Source organism: Mus musculus, chromosome 18, assembly GCF_000001635.26.
Source record: "Mus musculus strain C57BL/6J chromosome 18, GRCm38.p6 C57BL/6J".
Taxonomy (NCBI): domain Eukaryota; kingdom Metazoa; phylum Chordata; class Mammalia; order Rodentia; family Muridae; genus Mus; species Mus musculus.
In genome coordinates, this window is record NC_000084.6 from 84,004,380 (window position 1) to 84,028,318 (window position 23,939).

Consider the following 23,939-nt stretch of genomic DNA (forward strand, 5'->3'; position numbering starts at 1 on the left):
GCAAGGGTGGGGGGGGGGACTTCGAACCCAGCTTGCAGACAGCCCACTTCCCGTATTCCAGGCAGGCCCCACTCTCCAACACAGCTGCTAAAAGCAGTCCAGTGGAACTCAAAACTCTAGGTGCCCCCAAAACCAGAGGGGGGTGACATTTTTATGGATGCACATTTTAAGGAAAGTAAGAGGTAGGTCGCTTGGTATCTCTTTTATACATCTATTGCTTTCCTTTGAGCAGCGTAGATTTGGGAAACTGCACCTGTGCCAGCCTTCTTTGTTTTGTTCGAAGGATTTTGTGAGGAGGGTATTACAATGCTTCCATGACAACAAATAAGATGTCATTTACTGCCAGGTTCCAACCATCTACCCAGAACTAAAGGGGAATATGCCCTCACTATGCGAAGAACTACTATTTAAATGTCCTTGGGTTTTTTTTTAATTATTTTTTCCAACCCTCTGTCATATGAACACAGTCCTTTCATTCTGACTTCCTCTTGAAAATTACTTCAGATTTTAATGCCACCAGTTTCTAATCATTGGTAAAAGAATGGCAGAAAAAAAGAACAAGTTCCCAACCAATGCGCCAGACACAGCATGAGAGGTGGTCACCTGTCCCACCAATCCACCTCACAAGGGCTTCCAGTCCTAGTCAGTAACAGCTGCTTGAGCACATGTGTGGACTCTCTGATTCACACTGATGACCTGTGAACTCCATGTCTCTCACGGAGCAGGCTCAGGGAAAGAGCCAAGAGGACAATCCACTGCTTTGAAAGTGAAAACTAGGTCTATGTTATCAGTAAGCATTTTACAGATGACATACAGGGGGTTGTGGCACTAGTCTCTCTCTAGTTAACAGATTGGAACATAACTGCAGAATCTGACATCTGCTATTTTAATATTTAAGATTTAAAGTTTGATGTTAGTGATTTATTAATAGTTAATCGGTATAAATTGGGTAGACGACAGGAAGCATATAAAGAAAGCTGTCCCTTAGAGGGATGCAGAAATGGATAAGCCAGGAAAGTGGCTGCCATACACACATTAGGACCTGAGTTTAGATGCCTGGTACCCACAGCGGTACCCAACTGTTATCTCAGTACTGAGAGGTGGATACGTGTAGATGGCTGGAACTCAGCCAAGCCAAACGGATGAACTCCAGGTTCGGTTAAGATGCCTTGTCTTGAGAAAAGTAAGGAATAGAAAAAGACAGTTGACCTTGACCTCTACCCTCCACAAGGGTGAGCATACACGTGTACATGTGTGTACCAGTGCACACAAACACATACAAAGAGTACTCACTGCATCGCTTTAACCTATCCTGATGATAGCAGATTTAAAACTCCCCTTGGTTTTGCTGTCCTAGAGTGTCCACTACATATTTTTGGTGTATTTTAAAGAGGAAAGAAAACTCTTAATGTCCAGTCTGTGAAAGCCTGAGAAACCACTCTAAAAAAGAAAAATGAGTTCAATTGTATTAAAAAGAGAAAAATTTACTGATGAAAAAAAAAGTGTTTTCCTGCTGGGCCTGCTTGATACTTTGTGACAGCCCACTGGGAAAGCCGGCTGAGTTGGAGTCCCTAGAACAGGATTTGGCCATTCTATTTATGCAGAACTGGGTTTCCTTCTTGTTTACCTATTTAGAAACTGGTGCTCCCAATATTCCTGTCCCTAGTCCTTTGCTAATAATGGACATTTTGGTCAAGCAAGTTTTCAAAGAAAACTGTTTTGGGATGGTGGTTTTGTTTATAATGTGTCATAATTTAATGCTTATAATGTTCATACTTCAATACATGCTAAATCTACCTTCAAGATGTGCCTCTTCCCAGGCTCAGAAACTCCCTGTTTTTTAAAGCTTCTGTTTAAATGTGCAGGAAGCCATGTAACAAAATGTGGTCAGATGTGTGGAATCACTTCTACTCTTTATTCTAAGTAAAGTCCCATCATCCTCTGCTGCAGTCAGTCATGCTGGGATGACTGAGGTGATGGTTCAAGTCAGTCACGTGACAAACTTGGGGTTGGCCCCGAAACATCTCCTGCTCTTTATGGGAAAGCATCCATCTGTATGTGCTTAGGAGCCTCCTGATTGTAACCGATGAGCCTCCCAGGTCCTGCTCACCTTGCAGTGAGCTCCTGGGGCCTGGTCAGGAAACACCTGGTCATGAAGGTAGGCCCTCAGCAGTGCCCCTGAACTTCAACTCTGAAAGTAATTCAACTTTGGGAAACAATAACCAACAAGGTTTTGCAGGAAGACCCATGCCTGCTAATGACTGTTAAAGAACTGCATTTGATGGCGCCAACCATAAGTAGTCTGTCTCAGTTTACCATTTGATTCTGATTTTTGTTTGTTTGTTTTGCTAACGTTAAAAATTAATTACATGTAAATCATAGGATTCTCAACTTCACTTCCTGTGAGCAGGTTGGGCTTTTGGAAGTAGACCAGAAGCACTCTCTTGGTTGATTTGGAGTTGTTCAGAGTAGGTTGTTGGTGTTTTAGTAGGAGGGACTGAACCTAGGGTCTGACATGTGCTAGTCAAGTATTCTTCCAATGAACTAAAATCCAAGCCCACTTTTTATTTATTTATTTTTTAGATAGCATTTTACTAAGTTTCCCTTGAACTCACTCTAGAGCTTACAAAGTCTTAAAATTGCAGTCTTGCTTCAGTTTTCCATGTAGTTGGGGTTATAAACCTACACCACGCCCAGTTTACTGGGGTTTTTGTTTGCTTTGTTTTTAAATGATTGTTAGTGTTGCTATTTTGTGCTCTGTTTGATTGATTGTTTTATTTGAAACAGAGTATCTTCTTGTCCAGGCCACCTGCCTCACTGTGTAATGGAGGATGTCCTTAAACTTCCATCTTGCCTGTACTTTCTATATGCTAGGGTTGAAGACCTATACCAGCACACCCAGTTTGTACAGGGCTGGTGTTGGAACCCAGGGCTTGAGGAAGCTAGATTAGCACTCTGCCAACAAATGAGATATGGTAAAATAGAAATGGGTGCCTGAGATTAAGACAGTTGCCCACAAGCTAGCCCCAGTCCCAGGTAATTGGTGGATGCTTCTTCTCTTCATTATTGAAGTGTTTGTAAAGCAAATTGCCTGAATTTAAGTAAAGTTATAACTCACCTGAAAACATGCCTAAAGCCACGTGTGTTTATGCATTTCCTTTAGATAGCTTCAATAGGCAATACATACTAAAAGTTCTCTCAATTAAAACATTGTTAGACAATTAGTGAAAATACCCAAAATACTGTTTTAAACCCTCCCCTGTGTAGAAAGCGGAGTGGATCAGGACAGGCTGTCTTCGGAGTAGATCCATGAGCTCGCCTGTGGGTGATCTGACCACACGTTTCACTGCGCTGCGAGGGAAATCTCAATTCCAAGTATTGGGCTTAAAGGTGGTGACCAGAACTATTTACAAAAATATTAAGAGAAATAATGAAAGTCTAAAAATGAGCCTAGGGGTTGCTTTTAAAATTTTTAACGATTAGGCACTTGCTTGTGTTACCTCATATCCCACTAAGATATCAAATAATCAGTATTTAAAAGAATCAGGAAGATAAGAATCAATCCATTAACGGTGGAGGTAGAAAAACAAGGAATTATGTTCAGTGTGACCTCTATTTTGTGGAAACACACTGGGGGAAAGATGCTAGCACTAAAATGTTAGCGATCGTCTCTAAATTGCAAATGGTGGTGGTTTTGTTTCCCTTTGTGTTCTTGTTGTTCACACTTCCTGTGGTGAGCTGTCACTTGAATCACTGTCGTCAAAGTTAAGTAAAATCACAAGTTCTCTTAATTTCTAATGTCTCTCTTTTTTTTTTTTACTCTCCCATGTCTCTTGTGTGTTTAGTTCAATGATTAGATTCAATAGAATCTGCTGTCTTCTAAGAAATTATAATAAATAACAACAACAAACATCTCTACCTAAGTAAAAATACCCAAAACCATTATTTGTGTGTGCTGGTTTCTTGGAACTGGCTAAGATATGCATTTGTCTGATAATGAGAGCTTACTTTTAAAAAGAAACGAGACAGGGTCTTTGCATGTAACTCTGACCTCAAATTTGCTATGTAGACCAGGCTGGCCTCTGACTCTGACATCTACCTGCTTTGGCCTCCTCCAGGCTGGATTCCAGATGTGTACCACAGTGGCCAGTTCAACAGCTTTTTAAAGATTTTCAGTTACAGAAATGAAAAGGCATAAACTGTGTGTGTTTGTGTGCGTGCACGCATGTGCTGTGTTCATGTGTATATGAATATGTGTATATAAGTAAGGGTGTCATCCTTAGAAATCCCATCCATCTCCTTCAGGTGTGGCCTCGCCTTGGCCTGGAACTCATAGATTAGGTGAGGCTGGCTGCACAGTGAGCCCCTGGGATCCGCCTGTGTCTGGCCAGTGGCCGGGTTTACACAGGCATGGCCACATGTCTGGCATTCTCACATGGGTTCTGGAGATGAGCTACTGTGGCCCTTATGCTTTTCCAACAAGCGCTTTACCTATATATCTCCCAGCCATTAGAGACATACATCTTGAAATGTTTAAACACGCCTTTTTCTGCACACTACCTAAATGTTAGTTTCTCCTATATAAACTATTGTCTATCATTTCACAGGCTGGATCCCACTTCAAATACTGACTAAATAACTGCAACCCACATGGAGAGAAACAGCTCACATTTGTAACATCCCGCTTCCAAAGGCAGGAAGTGTTTAATGAGTTCTTAAACCTCATGGTCAAACTGCAAATAAAATGCAAACCACGATTATATATTTTTAAATGCACAATCACCAGCATGACCCAAGAAGAACTGAGTGAGTAGCTGCCTGCTGTCGTTCCTGCTTCCCTCTACAGCCTAAGGGTACGGGCAACCTGCCCTCCAACCGCTTGGGGCCCATTCGTTGCTCAGGACTAAGGGAGACGGTGGGAGAGACAGGGTCTCATGGTGCACAGAAGCGTGTATCCTGGGCCAGATAAAAGATGGTGGATGTTTGCCCCAGCACAGTGAAAGCAGCAGACACATTAAGTCTTTGAACTGTGAGCCTTTGATTTATCCCTCAGATTATTCTACGTGTGTATATATGTATACTCCTGTGTGGGTACCTGTATGTACATGTGGAGGACCAGAGGTCAGGCCCCATTCTTCTGCAACATCCACGTTATAAGACAGGGTCTTCCCCCTGGCTGGAACTCAGCATCAGGCTAGGCAGGTGGACCAGTGAGCCCAGAGGACCTGCCTTCCCTCTTCTCCTGCTCTGTATACAGCTAAGCTTACCACACCTGACTTCTCTAACCTGGCTCTGGGGATCCAACTCTGGGACTCTGCTAACAAGGCAAACACTCACGCAGCTGAGCTTGCTCTGTAGCCCTGGATTTGTTTCTGTCTATCCTGGCTGATGTTCTGGTTCACCGGGCATCCTCTATGCAACTCCAGTTGTAGACTCACAACCGACATCATTTTGACTTATTTCCAGATCCAGCAGAAGATAAAGTCACTGAAGCTTGGGACCTACTGCAGCCACAGATGGAGGTGGCTGGAAGCTTGGTAGGGTGTCTCTTTTGGTAGCTGCCTACTAACTCAGACTGAACCTCAGCACTCCATTGTCTAGAGCTAGGTTCTCTCTCATCACCCTGTAAAAGAAAACCTCCCTGGCCTCTTCCGGGGGTCAAATCAGAGCTTTGTTCCCGCTGGGGGCTTGTCCTCTGGGAATACAAAGCAAGGCCACTGTAGTAAGTACTCCGTGGTCCAAAGTCCAACTTCAGTCCATCATAAGCCAAGTGATATGGATAAATGACTGCCCCTTGCTGTGACTGGCCGACAGTCCAGGACCTGGTATAGGACTGTAAGGAAGGGATGAGTTCACATATGCAGAGCACACAGTAGGACTTGTTACTCTAGAGGGACTCAGTAACCTTAACTGGGGTCAGGGTCTCTGTAGTGTTGAGGAAACATCTGCCCATCAACTGGGAAACTAGAATGGTAACAATGTACCAATGAGGCAAGGAATGACAAAGAAGAACACTAAGAAAGCTGGAGTTCTATACCTCTCCACTTGAGTGCTGAGAACTCAAGCTGCAAGTGACCTTGACTCTGGGAACTCAAGCTGCAAGTGACCTTGACTCTGGGACTGCCCTCAGCAGGCTTTTTCTCAGAACTCTCACCTCCCGTTAAACTGTGGCTTCACAGCTCTTCCTACGTGGGGCAAAACGTTTGCAGATCTGCAGTTTAAAAAACACATTCATCACCCAGACATGGTTTTGCAAGGATCCCATTTCCACCTGCACACCACAGGCCTGATTGCTGCTCCAGTGTCAACCTTCAGCCCAATGTTTCTAGTCTCCCAGTAGTATGTCTAAATGGCTGAAACAGCTATTTACCAATGAAAAAAAGTTAGAAAAATTCAGCAAGCATCCTTATGCAAACATGACTGGCCAGGCCTGCCCTGTGCCACCTCCGTCAGCCATTAGCAGAAACAGGACAGACCCTCACCTTTAGAGCAAGCCAGGGAGTCATCAAAACGTTGTAACTGCAGAGGCATTTCTAAACACAGTGTGAGTTCTTACTTTTCTGAGGACATAATTCTATAGAGACTTAAGCAAATGGTCAAACAAAAAACAAACAAAAACCCTTATGTTACTAAGTGTTTTGAGGGACGAGATCAGGGGTCTTGGTGTCCTTAGCTGCTGAAAATAGGCCATGGTAACCAGTTCAGGTATCTAGGAGCTGAGATATGACACCTCAGGACCAGTGCTGGTTGTTTGGGGTGGAGTCCTCATGTGCCTTGGAAATGACAAAAACAAGTACTCCACTCAGTGACTGAATGGAAAAACTGTCAGGTGACAGTAAACAAAACACTCACAAGCCAGCCATACACGTCCAAGATCCCCAGGGCCCAGGCTGCATGAGGCCTGGCCTGCTCCCTGGCCAGGAAGTCCCCAGATGGACACAAGAAGCTGAAGGCAACTATTTCTAACAGTCTGGAAGGACCCTCTAAAAGAATTAGTACAGCCTATCAATGGACCAAACAGCCACCACGGAAGGACTGAACTCTGGGAATCCTCGACACCCAGTGGAGGTAAACATGTTCATTATCCCCTTTAAACTTTCGATTCTTCTCATCTGAATGAAGCATGCCAGCAGCACACACATCATGGATGATGTGTCTGAATAGAACTGTTGTTGGTTGGTCGCATAAGCAATACCTCTTGTGGGTGAAATAACATTTCGAAGGGAAAGTAATGACAGCCACGACAATCTCTGTAAATCAAGAACTGCATGTGGATTTATTTTACATTTGAGAAAACAGTGGATTTAATTGTGTGAACCAAAACGGACTGTACAATATTAATGACAGGACATCAAAATGTATAATTAATAGTGCACTGCTTGCTCTGTTTTTTTTTTTTCATTTATTTATTTTTTTGTCTGATAGTTCCTCTGAGTACATGCATCTGAGAAGATGCAAGGGCAGGTAATTTTTCTCTATTTAAATCAAGCTGCAGGAACTAAATTTTATCCAAAAATTGTGGTTTTACATTATATACACAGAAATTTAATATAAAATGACAATATAAAAAGTTAAAAGAGAAAGCATACAGCCAGAAGGTACAAAGAAAGTTGGGTCGATTAAAATGATATGATATGTAACATACAGGCATGTGTAAGCTGATGCTGGCAGTTTACAAGGAAAGAATCCAACATTTGCCCCCTTTTTTTTTTTTGGTTTTTTTTTTTCTGTGTTTTTTTTTTTCATTTACCAATGCATCACGCTATAGAAAGGTCAGCTGATACCAAAGCTTACATTTGTAAATAACTATAAACTGCAGTATTTTACAGGAAAAAAAAGAAATAGCATTTTTACACTTTTTTTTAAATAATAAGCTTGCATACTTTTTTTTTTGCCAAAAGTGGCATTTTTCAGCATCCAGAGGGTTTGGGCATAGTGGCAACTGGGGTGTTCATTGTTTTTGTTTTGAACATATAAAGTTGTGGCTTCCTAACCCCATGAGTCCTAGACAGCTTTCCGTCTCCAACCGCTGCATGCATGTCTTGTCACAAACCAGTCCTGCATATAATAGCTCGTTTTTTAATTATTAAATAAGTTTTGTGTCTGACACAGCTTTTGATCTGAATGAAATGCATTTAAGCGCCTTTCCCCCCCTTTTTTCTTTCTTTTTTTTTTTAATTTCTTTTTTTTTTTTAATTTTTGAGTGAAAGGCACAGAGATAAAGTCCTCAAAGGGTTAAACTTGACACTACCAGGTCCTGTGACCTTTATTGTCATGGCAACTTTGTAATTTTAGGATGTCTCTTTATCGCTGCTATTTGTATCTTTTTCTTTACTGCTAAACAATGTCTCCGAAGCGTGCCCCCACTATTTCCTACAAAAGATAGCTTAACAACAAGAACGGATGCTGAAAATAAAGGTCAGACTTTGACTCACGGAAAGAAAAAGAAAAAAGAAAAGAAAAATAACATGCACAGATCAGACAAAGAGCATATAAATATAACTACAAAATATGTGTGAGAAAAACCAAGTCCAGATAGGCAGGTCAGCAACAAAGGAGAGACTGATTTCCGAGGTCCAGGCCAGGCCAGGCCTAGTGCAGCAAGAGAGGGAGTACAGTACTCTGCAGCCACCTGCACACCGGCACACTATTGCTTCTCCAGCTCTGTCACGTAGATCAGGTGGTCCTCTGGCGACTTGCCGTGCGTCTTACTAAGGTGCAGTTTTACTGCGTGCTTGCTCGCAAAAGTCCGGTTGCAGAGCTTGCATTGGAATGTGGAGCCCAGGTCTTCCTCGGAGGAGCCCAGCGGGCCCAGAGTCTTGTTGGTGAGGGCTTTGGAGACGACACTCTGCTGCTCTTGTATCTGACTGAGTGGCAGCTTGGAGAGGTCCTTCAAGCTGAAGCCTAGGTGCGTCTCCAGGTGACTGACGTACGTGGAGGCAGTTCTGAACTGAGAGGCACAATCATTACAAAAGAAAACAGGATGCCCTGTGTCGAGGTTCTTAAGGAACTTGGTTCCCCCTGTCCTCCGCAGCTGGTACTTCACGTTGGCCAGCCAGTGACTGATGGTGGTCATGGATAGGCCCGTGAACTTGGAGATGTGCACCCGCTCCTGAGGGCCCAGGTCTGACATGATGTATTTCCCTTCTGCTGTCTCTCGAAGGCTGGAGGCAAACTGAGCCTGCAGGATGAGCAGGTGTTGTGGGTTCCAATTGGACTGGCGCCCCTTTCTCTTGTGAACAGGTGACAGCTCGTCCAGGGCCTCCTCAAAGCTGCTCCCATCTGCATCTGACTTCTCTGACACCGTGGAGGGTGTGGAGGACTTGGGAGTCAGACGACCTGTGAGATTTTTCACCATGTCCGAGATATCCATGAGGGCGCTCTCCCGCAGAGGCGAGGACACAGCATCTGCCACACCCGAGACCAGTGGCTTGTTCTTAGACTTGGTCAGATCAATGGGCTGGTCGCTGTTCTCATAGTAGTAGCGGTCGATTGCATCAGCCTGCTTGGCAGGGGTCGTGGGGTAGACGGGCTTGTCCAGCATGCTGTTGCTGATCTTGTAGAGCATCGCCAGTGGATCCAGAGAGGGGCTCACGGGCTTGGACACCTTTCCTAGGTGGGTGTTCATGATGGACTGCAGAGCGCTTAGAGGGTTGATGAAAGAAGGCTCCGGCGAGTGGTCCGTGATGATACCCAGATGGCCGCAGCCATTGGTGACCTTGGCTTTAAGAGGTTCTGTACCATTTGGGGTGTGAGCGTCCAATGTACTCTCCTTTTTGGCCTTCCCAGTTTCTGAATCCGAGCCCTTCTTCTGTGGCTTGCTCCCGGTCTCCTCTGTCTTAGGAAGATCTTTATTCTCCTTTGCCACAGGAGAGATGGCTTTGACAGGGGAGCTCTTCTCCTTCTCAGTAGGCCTCTCCTCCTTCTTGATGCTGACCTTGCCCGTGACCTTCTCTACTAACTCCTCCATGGCAGACACATTGCTCTTATGGGGTGGCGGGGTGAGGCTCCCTGGGGAGTGTAGGAGGGCATTGTGCTCTGTGGAGGACAGTGACTTCACGCTGCTGGCGTAAGACGGCTGTATTTGCACGCTCTGCACAGCAGACTGCAGTGGCTTCACTGTGCCTGGCAGCTGGTAGGCTGCATGGATGCTGGGGTACCCACCCCATGAGGGTGCCCCATTCTGGGCTTTACTGATGGCCGTGGACACAGTGTTCTCGAGTGACTTTAGGATATCTACTCCTCCCTTGGGGCTGTCATCTAGGTCTTCCTCACGCAGGTACTGATAAAGGGCAGTGGGCTCAAACTTCTCAGTGGCATCTTCAGTCTCCTCTTTGATTTTTCTCTCTGCATCCCCAGCTGCCGGTGGGGCTTTCTCCTTTTCCTTCTCCTTCTCAGGTTCCTTCTTCTCTTCTGAGGCTACAGAGCCCGCAGGAGAGTCCGGTTGCTTCTTGATGCTAGAGGCAGGCAGCCGGGTGTGAGTGGTCGGGGGCAACGGGATGGACTGGATCTTCTCCTCCACCACGGGGTCCAACACCAGCTGCTTTCCTTTCTTGGAGGCAGAGGTTGTCACCTTTAAGAAATGGCCAGTGACCATCATGTGGGCTGTGAGCTGCTGCAAGGTATCATGGGAGCTGCCACATTCCATGCACTTGAGTATCTGGGCTTTGCGGGCCTCGAACTGCCACGTGTAACTAGCACCATTCTGGTAGCCGTAACGGTTGTTCGGAGTCACGTACGGGTTGGCCGTTTTCTGGTCCTTGGCTGACTCACTCAGTGCAACCTCAGTGGCCACGCCCGTGGGCTCTGGGGAACAAGGGGATGCCAGGTCCTGGAGTGCTCGCTTCTTGGTGGAAGGGACCAGTTTGGTGATGGCTGGCACGGGCTCCTTCAGAGGCACTTTCTGGTAATGCTTTGTTTTGATCATGTGGACACTGAGGTCTTGCAAGGACTCGAAGGAGTGTCCGCAGTACATACACTTCAGCACCTTCTGGGCGTCCTCCTTCCCCTCCATCTCCATCAGGGAACGCTTCCTGGGCTTGGACCACCGCTTGGTCTTCTCGGAGTCCTTGTCTCTGTTGTCATCTCGATAGTGGCCTGTCTCGTTCATGTGCACCGTCAGTTCCACCAGCGTGTCGTAGGCCGCGCTGCAGTCTTTGCACCTGAACTTGCTGGCCCCCGTGAACACGGAGCCATACAGCTTGTTATTCTGTCGGTAGAGCTGCACGGTGCTGAACAGGCTGGGCTCAGGCAGCAGTCCGTAGGACGACGTCTGCTGCAGCGTCTTGGCCAGGGCGGCCTGGTGCCAGTCATACCCCGAGCTGCTGCTGTTACTGGTGGTGCTGCTATGGCTGGTGCTGGTGCTGCAGCTGGTGATGGCCGTGGTGGCCGTGGTACAGGCGGTGCTGGCGGTACTAGTAGGAGGCGTGGGGGTAGGTGTGGAACTCTCCTTCTGGCTGGCATCGTTGTTGCTGGTGGCAGAATTGGACTTTTTTAAATCCAATGCTAGGCTAGACCAGCAGGACTCTGAGAATAAGTTCGCATACACGGCTTTGATCTGTGCCAAGCTGTCCTGGGGGTAGGAGACACTGTCTGGACACTGCGACTCCTCCTTCTCTTCTCTGGAGGAGGAGCTTTTGAAATGGGCCAGCTGGTCACTGCCCTCACTGAAGGGCGATCCGTAGCCAGCGTCTTGATTGGTGGCAGTGCTGACAGGGGAGTTCTGATAGCTCTGGGCTTCTTTGATCTCTGTCTCTTCATTGCACGCAAATTCGCTCTCCTGAATGTCCAGAGACAGCCCACCATCCTCCGCGTGCTCCTCATCTATTTCGGCTGCCTTCAGTTCTTCCTCGGGAACGTAAGCTACGAGAGAAAAATGACCCACAGTCAGAGGAGTCGATCATGCTCAAGGACGCAGCCTCCCCAGCAGTTAGGTGATCTTTAAAAAGATGTTTTTCAGCCAGGCTCCCAGCTTACAAGGCCACCTCAACTTCAACTCCATGTGCCTGCCCACTGGACATGGGCAAGCAGGAATAAGCCACACTGAGGCTGTCCCCACACAGCATGCCCACTCAGCACAGAAGTCTCTCTCTGTACACAGAGCCTTTCTAACTTGGCTCTCCCTCTTCTCTCCTTCTTTCTCTCCCTCCCTCTTGCTTCCCCAACTCCTTTCTCTCCCTCCCTCCCTCCCTCCCTTCCTTCCTCCCTCCCTTCTTCTCTTTCTCCTTCCCTCTCTTCCTTCTTTCCTACAGTCTCAAGTAGCCCAGGCTGGCTTTGAACTCTCGATCCTCTTCCCTCCACCCCCCCCCCCATGTTAGTGTTACAGATATACACCACGCCATCTTAAAGATATCGCTATGGTTAGAGGCTGTGGGGAACAGGAAGGAATCCCACATGCTATGCCTCATGGGACCTGCCAGCCCTCTTTGATTTCTATATGGCACATTTGATGAAATTGGGAGGAATGCAGCTGTCTCTTTAGACCAATGTATTTTCCCGGTTAATATTCTATGGTTTCCATAAGTAAAAATAGTCCTTCATGGGAAGCAGTAATATATATATATATACATATATATATATATATGTGTGTGTGTGTGTGTGTGTGTGTGTGTGTGTGTATACACATATATATGTGTATATATATATGTGTGTGTGTATAGATAGATAGATAGATAGATAGATAGATAGATAGATAGATAGAGATAGAGATAGACGGTTTTCACTAAACACAAATGCTTATCACATCATGAGTCTGCTGCTGAGACAAAACCCACTGTTATCTATGTTGCTGCTCAGGGATGGCCAAGGCCATTGCCATACACCAATACCCAAAGCAGCACCACACACCACAGCTAAAGGAAGAAACAAGGCGAGCGAGCATCCATCACACAGACAGATGTGGTCATCCATGCCACAGAGCATCATCTAGCACTAGAGAGGAAAACGCTGACCTCTGACCCCACAAAGGCATGGGTGAGCCGTGAGGATCCTGCCGTGAGGAGAATGGACTAGTTACACAGAGCAGATACTGTCTTGGGCCCTTCTGTGAGGTCTGTACAGCAGTCAGGTTCACAGACAGAGTGGGATTGGGGCAATGGGAAAGTGATGTCTCTGGCTACAGTTGCAGTTTTGTGAGCTGAGAAACGACCTAGAGTTAGGAAGTGGGGATGGTAGCCCAGCGACAGGAATGTTCTGGGTGCCACTGAATAAAGCCTTTAGAAATGGCTGCGATGGTCACTTCCATGTTGTGGGAACTTCATCTTAATAGTTTTTAATTATGAAGGCAGTAACAGCGTATGCCACAGGCTGGCCCACAGCTGCCTGCAGAAGTGCAGGCTGAAGGACACGTAGGTGCCAGGGAAAGCCTTGATTCTTACCTCGGGTCATTTTAAATGCTTTGATGTGTGACATATCTTGGTACTGACATATTTTTTTGACTACCTCTTAAACTTATTTGAGCAATGTGCTTCTATCTCTTTCTCTCTCTCTCCCTCCCCCTACTCCCCCCCCCTTTCTCTGACAGAAAAACTAGGTGACCTGGTGTTTCATGAGAAAGAAGGAAATTTGAGGTTGAAGTATTCTCCAGCAAGCCCCTATTAAAATGCACTGGCGTGACCTGAGAGGGGCGTCTCATTAAACATGATCATTCATTATCACATTATCAGAGCCGGATCCTAAGGGAGTGTGGCAAAGAGCACAGGCATTTTCAGAGAGGGATGACAGGAGAGACAAAGAATAGCTCTGTGCCTCAGGGGAGGACGCCAGGGTGGGTGAAGGACCAGGAAGCTTCCGCACCTGCAAATGAAAGGCTCCAGGCATCAGGGCAGGCACTCACAGACCATGAATGACCTCTATATATACACATACACACATACATACATACACATATGTATGCACACATGACAGTGTATGCACAATCACATAGTATGTGTAAGCTCATGCATGACAGCACACATACTTCATATATATATGAGCACACATATGATGAGAGTACATGCATAACCACTCCACTGTATGAATACAAGCATTACAAATGCATGCATGGTCACCCTGTGCATGCAATCACACACCTGAGAGCAGACGCAAGCCATCCAAACGTGTAAGTTAAACACAATAGAACAACACCATCATTCCTGTACATATGAGAATGCATGACAGCACATGCATGATCACTCCTGCTCATATCTGGCATTCCATTCACAGTCATCTACATTTACAAGCACACATGCCATAGGACTTACATGATCGTGCCATATTATGAACCTATATATGACCAACATGCATATGCAAGCACATGTGTGTAAGATCACACATGGATGATTACCCCGTATACAGAAGCACACACATATATATGCGCACACAATGAGAGAACATTGAATCTGCCACATGAAGACCTCTTAGGCCCTGCAGAACACATGTGCCCACTGCCTTTCTACCTCCAGCCTCAGCTCACCTCTATGTAAATCCCAAAGCGGTCTGGCATACAGGTCTGGGTCCCTGTTCCACTAGTGAACCAGGAAGTACAGTTCTGCTAATGCTATACCACTAGTGTGAGAAACGATCCACGGTGTGAGGCCTAGGGCTCTCTCCACGGGCACCGTGTGCTGGGCAGTCTACAGATTAGTCTACAGCCCTCCTAGAAAATGGAAGGCTCGCAACATTCTAGGATGACCGGCAGACACACACATTTTCATTTTGCTCACATGAGCTAAGTGTTTAAGCGATCCAGATCAGGGATGCCATGAGGCCCACTGATAAAGCCCATTCCCTTACAGGAAGCTGGGTTGAGCTGTCCTGGCTGGAGAACATGTAAAGGGTATGGATGGATAGTTATGGATGGATAGTGGTTCAGGTCCAGACTATAGGTGTCTGGTATCCGTAGCCTCTTCCTATGTCATCCTACATGTCTGATGTCCCCCTTGTCCCAGCAGAAGTGTAGACACAGGGACGCCACCTTCTTCCTACCCAATGAACTAGCCTTCATGCTGTGGCCCCTAGACTGAGCTGACATGTAAATCACAAGCAATTCCACAATGCTAGCACAGCAGACCGTGTCATGGGGACATGGAACAGAACCACAAAGCACAGGGCTCTCAACCCTAACGGCCATTCTCTGGCCACCACCACCCCACCTGATGGCTGTCAGCACTGCCTGTTCTCTGGAAGGTGTCTGTGGAAAACAAGAGCTTATGTCTCAGGGGGGATAAGAAAGCAGGAGGAGTGTGTCAGGGTGAGGAAGGGGACAATGGACCACCATGAAAGCTGGGCCCTTGGTGCCAAGGCTTCTCTCTGTCCTAACTCACCCACCCTGCAGATGCCCCAGGCTTGAAGTAGTTTCTGGTTCTTCTGCCCTGGCAGTGGTGGAGATCCACAGATCTTGGCTGGCATACCCTTGCTGGCACTGTGCCTGCCCCACTGTAGTCTAGAGGACTGGCCCTGACTTCACCCTTAAAGGCCTGTGACCACCAAATCCTTCCATGTCCCTTACTCCGGCTGATCACCACCAGCCTGAAGCTCCTCCCACCTCATGGAGGCCACCAGCCAAAGTCTGTGCTTCATGTCAGGCACAGACAATGGTTCAAGCTGTATGACACACACATGCCAGGGGACACGGGAAGCAGTGACAAACCATCAGTGGCTTGCTTTAAGGGTTGGCTCTCTATGAGGTGGAGAGAGAGAGAGAGAGAGAGAGAGAGAGAGAGAGAGAGAGAGAGAGAGAGAGAGCCCACGAGCATATCAAATACCCAAGGCAAAAAGGAGATTTAAAAATTTGATACCTTCTAACCCAAAAACTTTGGTGTGCAGCCTAAGACGGTGTGAAATGAAGCAACCATTTAATGCATGAAGATTTCCTGCATAGCATCAGGGCACATTTGCCAAAATCTAAGTCTTCAATAATGGGTATGCAGTACTTCAATGAAAGTATGTTCTAGGACATACCTTTTACGTGCTAGAATAGTAGGCATGGTGTTTGCCATGCAAGTATATGGATCCAAGTTCAGTCCTCAAGTTGCGTATACAAAAGAAAGGCTTTTATAACACCCCAGTTCTGGGATCGTGGGGACAGGCAGATCCCTGGGGCTCGCTTGTCAGGCAGCCTCTCCTAATTAGACTAATCAGATGAGCAGATCCTGAGGAAGACACCTGAGACTGACCTCCAGCCTTAACAAGCATATACATGCACCCACATATATTCACTTGTGTACAGACACACAGGCACACGCACGCACGCCATGCCCTCATGACACAGCGAAAGCGAAAAACAACAAAGGCAGAACACAAAGGTGTATGGCCAGCACAATGGGGAAACCCCTGCTCAGGGACTGTTAACGGTGGGCTCTTCAAGCTAATGGATACGCGGGCATGCCTCCTGATAAGTACTAATATTTTCAAAATCTCCTCCCAAGTTTTCCATTCGATTCACATTAGCCACTGCAGGCCATTGCTGAAATCAGCTACATAACCTTCCCTAAGCATCCACTGAGTATGGCCATCAACAGGACCCAGGAGCACAGAGAATAACTTTTTCCTCCTGAGATGAGGGGACGGCAGAGAGCTGCACTCATCACCACTACTATCCTTTAGTGCTGAAGAATCAGCAGGGCTGCCGATGACACGGGGCTAAGCATCTGCGGTCCCTCCTCTGGGCTGTCCAGCATGCCCTCATCCACCTCCCATGTCACTCTACACAGTGGCCCCTTGGAAGACAGCTGCAGTCCTCCAGACAAGCAAGTGGGTAACCTGGTGTTCTGGGCTTCAGCTGGCCAGGTTCAGTCCAGCCTCTACCTCTGATGTCATGCTCACTCTGTACCCCAGGCTCCTCCAGTTCCTTATGTCCTGAGCCCTTCTTTTCAGCTACTTCACGCTTGTCCCTGCTCTTAGTACACTACATCTATTCTCAGTCACCGTTTCACCGGGACTCATGAGGAGGCACACGTCATGGAATGAAAGCTAGGGGCAGGCATCTTGCCTCCAGCCCACACCACTGAACACCTCTGCCCACTGGTTTGAGGCTGCCCTTCAGACCTTTCTCCCTTCCAAAGCAGTGTCTAACCACCCACCCTGCCCCCAGCCCCACCTGTGAGAACCTCCACTTTCAAACGCAAGAGACAAACAGGGTTCTGGCATCTCCAGCGAGAACCCTAAGGATCTAAAACCCGCAGAATTTCATTCCTGTGCTCAGCAGCTGCAGAGAAAGGAGTGGCCAGTGACACAGGATGAAGGCCACGGAGAGTTCTCAAGCCTGCAGTCTGACAGCAAGGAGGGCTTCCCACGCCTTGGCTTCAGTAGCCACAAAAGCAGGGCCTGTTCAGTCATGGAGGAATCCCAGAGATGTCTGGGAACCAGCCCCATACTGTATTACCTGTCATATAAAAGCAGGGCAGCCTAATGACCCTGGGATTTGGGGGTGATCCAAAGAAAAAGGTGCTCCCAGGATGCCTGAAGATGGAGCCAAGAGAAACCGAGTGCTCAGACCTGCACTTATACAGACTGGGCCTATGACCACTGTGGTCCCTGCTAAGGAACAGCAGCTGCCTTTCAGTCTGACACAAGGAGAGGGGGAGAAGGGACAGACTCAAGGCCTGTTGATCCCAGTAGACACACACTTGCTCCTCGGGGCCTTACTCTTCCCAAAGCGCAATCCTGGTAATGGAGAGGCCTTTAAGGTTACAAGAATCACCATGGTCATTAAGCCCCACTCTGTGCTTGTCCGCGGCCGTGGTTTGAAAGTTTCTGTTCTTCAGGAATTCACCTTGAAATCTAATCATCGGGTGAGTGGATCAGGAGGGACTTTGGGAGGTTCTCAGGCCGCAAGGGTGGCAGCCATGGGAGTAGGGATTGGTGCCCTCATAAAGCAAGATCCAGAAGGCCCTCCTGCCCCTTCCTGCACAGGGGGACACGGTGAGACACTAAGACCTTAACCTGAGTTTCTGGCCTCTGAGTTGAAAAAAAAATTTTTTTCATTGTTTTTTAATCTCACCCAGAATGTGATACTGTTACAATGGCTAGGAGGCACCAAGACATCTGCTCATCTCTGTTGTACCCCAAAGATGTACACGCAGAATAAACAATACACACTAACATGCCCACTGGTTTACTCTCCTTGTGCTGCTGTGGAAAGGCGGCCCAGCTCAGCCATATTACAACAGGACCTATCCCTGGGACAACAAGAAGAAAATGACAATCAGCTAGCCCTCGTGGAAGCTGGCCCAGTATGTAGTGTCCTGATACCAGGCGTGACATGTGTCCCAGTAAATTTTCTGGAGCCCTCTTTTTTCATGCGCCCCAGAGCACCGAGGAAGGAAGTCAGGAAGCCCAAAGAAGGGATCAAGGCTCCCAGGAACCTCTCGAGGGGAAGGCAGCTCATTCCACCTGTGTGCTCTCTCCCTCATTAGCCCATGTCGTGGAGGGTTGGCTGTGAGAAAAGTGGATGTTTAAAAGTTCAAATAAAAAACCCAGGTCTTTAGTTGCTGTTTGGTGAAACCTTACAGTGAACACCAACTTGGCTATTGTCTTACCACCTGGTGAGACTATAATCGGACCAAATTGCATGTTTATCTACACCAAACTTTTTTTTTAAAGAAAAAAAAAACTGGCAAACGTGATACTCCTGAACAGATGGCCATTATATCAAAATACATTTACTCCAAGGGACCAATTCACAAAAGGGGCTCACATACACATACACCTAAAGGATGGGTGTGCGGCTTCCGTTCATCACAGAATCCAGCAAAACACAACCTCTTCCGAATTTATAATTTACCTTTTGTAATGTAACTTCACCTTTGCCACCGAGAGAGCAGGTGGTTTTAGTGAGAGTCTGAATCTATCAAGGGGAAAAAAACGCAGAGGAAGCAGAAACAGGCAAAACACATTCCTTCCTAGCCTGGAAAAAAAAAAAAAAAACATAAAAATGCAAGCAAGATATACATTAACTTGCTAGTGTGGTTTTGATTTCTCACAGGAAAGCTGATGCCCTGCTTGGCAAGGCTGAAAGGCCACTTCTGTTCCACTGTGATAGGGACAAAAATGTTTCTATCACTTCTGCAAATTTTAGTTGCTGGTAGGGATTGTTAACGCATCGTCTTGCCGATGCATTTGACTTGTAACAGAAGCCTCTTTACTTAAGCCCCGGGAGAAGCCATCCCTAAGAACTGCAGGGTCAGTAAATAAAAATGACCTCCCCTTGCTTCCAATTTTAATTAGGAATCCATAGGTAACTGTCTCCAAAACTAATACAATTTCTTCTTTCTCTCACTGCCCTGGAATTCAATTTGAAATTAGCTTAGAAATAAGAAGGCGCATCCCCAGCTCGATCCTGATCTGCCCACAAGCAAATCAGATATTCGCCTTTTGTCTCAAGCTGGTGGAGTTACAGCACAACTTTACAAGCAGAGACCGCACACAAACCAATGAGGAGCTTCCGGGTGCTCAATGGTATGAAGAAGAAAAAGAAGAGGGAAAGGCCAGAGGGAAGCTAGAGTGGACTGAGAGAGCTGGGAGGTGCACAGCCCTCCTCAGCACCAGGGGATGGGGTTGGGTTTCTTCGGCAGCTGCACACACAGATACAGGTCTACAATGGAACACTCCCTGGCTCGACAAGATCACTCAAGATGTGGGCACTCAAAGCCAAGCACCAGGGAAAGACATGTTCTCAGTCATTTCCCCAGGTTGGAAAAGACAGAACCCCCACCCCCACCCCATCCTGAGGCAGAGGAAGAGTCTAGTCTATTCACTCAGTATTAACAGGTAACCCATAGAGCATGGGGCCCCAGCCCAGGAGTTTCTGATACCCTGAAAACAGTAGATTTTAACTAAGAGAAGAAACATAATTCAGGACCAATGGCCTTTACCCTGACTCACGCCTCAGCAAGTAGGACAAACCTGTGAAGAATGCCACCAGCAGATCCACTGCCCTTGCCCCCAGACACACTGCCACCCAGAGATTACATCTTCTATGAAGTTCCCATCCATGGACCTCAGCTGTGGGTCTTGGGACTTGGGAGGGGAAGAAGCAGTTTCCACAGTCCCTGAAACCACAGCACATCTCAGAATGCAGTCTCCATTATAAAGTCAGATGTCTTATTCTCTAACACACGCTGGCTAAAAGATTGTCAATCTTTAGGCAATTACAGTATGTACTGACACGGGCTGCTAACAGGACAGAGTGAGGGTGCTGAGGAGCCTGTTTGGGCACCACGTTAGGGAGCCTTTGTATCTTTAAGGATGCTACGGTTAGATGCCAGTTTTCTGAGAACAGGAGGAATCCTAAGCAAACAGGTTTCAGTACCTGGTCAGAAACTAAGCACATGACCCCACAGCACCCAACGGCCCTCAAATCTCTCTAATAACAATATTTGTGTTTGAGCTGAATTATACCTGCCCTATTGTGACAGAGAATATAATTTTATCAGAATAATTACAGTTTTTGGGGGTTTTTGTTGCTGTTGTTGTTGTTGTTTTTTACTATTATCATTGCCCCCTCAGAATTGCTTTCAAAGATGTTTCCTTAAAGGATTTTTCATGGGGGAGGAACCTTCAAATCCAGCTGGAGGACTTATTTATCAGCACCTTTGTTTTCAGTGCATGCACGCACGCACGCACGCGATACTTTTCTAAAAATCCTTTGCTTTATATAGGCTATGATTCTCTAAAAATCTTTCATTTCCATGTGTGCAAATGTCCTGGAATACAGGATGGTATTTGTAGAGATTGCTATTTCTACAGATGAAACTGGGAACAAAACACTTCACAGGGTGGATGGATATAATTCTCTGGCCTAACAGGTTTTTAAAGAAAAGAGTCTGATGAACCCAGGAAGCAAAGTCATCCACATTACATTTTCTCCAGCACACCCCCCCACACACCCCCAGCACCATACGACCCTCCCTCCCTACCCCAACACAGAAATCTCATGATTGAGCAGCCAGGAATTGGTAACTGCAGTATAAAATTCTCCTTTCACAATTACTTACAGAAATAAATGACATTTTCCCCATCAACTAAAACAAAGACTCCGAATCATCATTTCTGCTATTTCTTTTTGTGTCAAAACAGCTTTGCTAGCGCGTCCCCGCCCTTCGTGAGCCTAGCAGGATGGTGCAGTCCGTGACAGTGTGAGCATATACAGTATGCCCTGCTGGGGTGGGGGTGGGGGGAGCAGGGAGCTGTCTCACAAGCCACGAGAACAGATCCGGACCAGCAGCACAGGAAGGCTGCAGGCAAGAGCATACCACACATGCTCATGTGTGTGCGCAATGCACATGTAGACAGGTGTGTGCTCATGTGTGTGAACCTGACAAACTTCTTACCCCAACTGTTCCCAAGACAGGAATCGGAGAAAGAAATCTATAATCAGACTCCATGTTTTTCTGAAAATTAAATCTTGTTAATAATTTTTGTCATAAAATGTGCCTTCTGGGTACCAATGTGTCCCTAAAGATGTGTTGTCATCCCGAGCCACATTAGATTCTGTGCGTTCTAATACGAGTGGACAGAAGGCAATGTATACAGCCCTGTTACAGCTTAATGTGACACCAACCATGTGTGCCCTGATGGTTTACAACATAAATACACACATATTGTCTGAAAAAAAAAATACTTTCATCTCAAATCCTAACTATATAATGAGGCACAAACATCGTATCTTTGGCAAATTAGATAAAAACTATATTTCTCGATTCGCAGCCCAACATTGTTTGGAACATCTTTGTTTCCTTAAAGAAAACAAAGCTCGCTCTTGTCAACAGTCATTTTAAGGACAGTGAGAAGTGACAGCTGTATTTGTTTGTTAATGGCTAAATGTAGTAAAGTTCTCAATTCCCCCGAGTCTTACTAACACTGGCTCGGAGTAATTAGGTCTGTATCCCCCTCCAAGATCCTGCATCTTAATCTGCACCCCAATTATGCACAGAGTAAAGGTGTGTTCCTGAGCCGCCCTGCTCTGCCTTCCCTCCCAGAGCTCTCTCAGAACTCTGTCTCATCACCACTACCGTTCCTCCACAGATAGATGCACAAAAGTATGGGTGCTCTGTTCAACAAGCCGCAGCAACAGTAGAAAAAAAGGCTCCTGGAAACAAGCTTAAGTCAGCCTGGGACCCACTATGAAAGAATCCAGCAGGTTCCAACCTGGTTGCCCCAGCTCCCTGCCCCAGAGCAGGGTAACGTGTACCTGTGGCAACCCTCTGACAGGAAGCACTCGGAGGAAGTGCAAGGCACTCTAAAGAAGGGGTGTTCCAAGTGGGGGTGGCTGCAATCTCTCAGATACCCATCTCCAGAACAGTACAGCAGGCTGGTTGACCAAAGGTCCTCACTTCACATGTGTGCACATGTGTGAAGTGTACGTATGTATTTATGTGTTCATGTATGTAGGCACACACACATAACGTGTGCACACATTTGTCAAAGCTAGAAGTGTCTTTCTCAATCCCTCTCCACTGCATTTAATGAGACAGATTCTCTTGCTGAACCTAGAGTTCACTGACTGCTAATCCAGCTACCCAGCTTGCCCCTAAGGATCCTCTATCTCAGCTTCTGGAGGATTCTCAGATTACAGGCATACCTGGCCAAGGAGTTGGTTACTGCAGTATAGTTACCTAACTATGTCCAAGTCTGGGCAGGAGGCAGTTGTGATCCTGAACATGGCATTTCAGCATGAGGACTGATCAGATACTCCACCTTTGTGTGCTAAGTTTACACAGCTAGAGGCTCCTGGGCACATTTGAACACCCCTTGCTAGCAGCCAGCAGCCGGTTGCTGCTGTAGAGGAGCAGCGGTTTTACAGGCTGTGTGGCAGCAAAGAGCTAAGTTCCAATTTAAAAAACATTTCCAGATAGAATCAACAATTCACATGAAGCAGTTCTTCATGTGAGCAACTTCTGGAAACAAATGATTTTTTTTTTTTTCGAGACAGGGTTTCTCTGCGTAGCCCTGGCTGTCCTCTGTAGACCAGGCTGGCCTCGAACTCAGAAATCCACCTGCCTCTGCCTCCCAAGTGCTGGGATTAAAGGCGTGAGCCACCACTGCCCCTGGTGAAACAAGTGATTTTTACCAGGAAAGAAATGGCCATCCCCAAAGAGGATTATTTATAATTAACAAAGAAATTGGGAGATGGACAGAGCACCTCCTCCTTTTACATCTCAGAGAGGGACCTCCACCGCGGAAGCTCAAGCTTGCCATGGTGGTTTCTGTAGCTGGAGATGACCCTCGACACACCCCATTAAGGGAGCACTCCAATGGGGAGTGCCCCCTCCCAGGTGCCCTCCCAGTGAAAAGAGCATGTGATTAGCAAAGGTCTGCCGGAGAGATGGAGAGGCTTGTGCGGTTCTGTCTTGATTCTGTCTCTGAGACTCACCGGCTCTTCCTGCTCCATCTGATAAACTATCCATCCCGCATTCTCATTAGGCTCCCATCACCAAAGGGAGTGGAGATGGATCCGTCTGGACCCCTCCCCTTCCCTCTCTGTCGGATGATTTCATTGAAATGTTCATTTTCATCCCTGCCGGCAACATTAGAATGGAAGTATTTAACCTGTTTCCATTACTTATACAAATTGCCATTATGGGGTAGGACAGATGTTAGAATCACGCCACATAACTAACTTCTGTACATCCTTTACAGGAGCTGGAGGATCGGGAGAGCGGCCGGATCACATTACCAGACTCCATCATGTGTGCTCCGCGACCAGACTCATTAACTTTACACGTCAGCTTTTGCACTTTCTGCGTGAAAATTCCCAGGCTGTTTGGACTCATTTAATTTGGAAAGAGAAACCTTTGTCAGGGATAATGTTTTGATCAGGTGCGTTGGGAGAGCAGGGGAGAGGCGAAAGGGTGAGTGGAGGGATGAGGGGCAAGAAGAAAGAGCTTGGGAGGGGAAACACCTTGTCGAAATGTTCTCTTCCCTGGGGAATGATGAAAGAGAAGGCGGTTGGAGCCCCT

General features: G+C 46.8%; 1 protein-coding gene across 6 annotated transcripts in view; it reads right to left on the bottom strand.

Moving 5' to 3' along the window:
- Positions 1-7,247: 7,247 nt before the first annotated feature.
- Tshz1 (teashirt zinc finger family member 1) overlaps positions 7,248-23,939 on the bottom strand; it is a 76,082-nt gene continuing 59,390 nt past the window's right edge. For 3 of the 6 annotated variants that reach the window (NM_001364993.1, NM_001364994.1, NM_001081300.2), the window contains exon 2: positions 7,248-11,862. In NM_001364993.1, coding sequence (NP_001351922.1) covers positions 8,648-11,110 — 2,463 coding nt within the window. In that variant the 5' untranslated portion in view covers positions 11,111-11,862 and the 3' untranslated portion in view covers positions 7,248-8,647. The remainder of the gene's footprint in view (positions 11,863-23,939) is intronic. The other 3 variants (XM_030250275.1, XM_030250273.1, XM_030250274.1) reach the window with 1 other exon arrangement.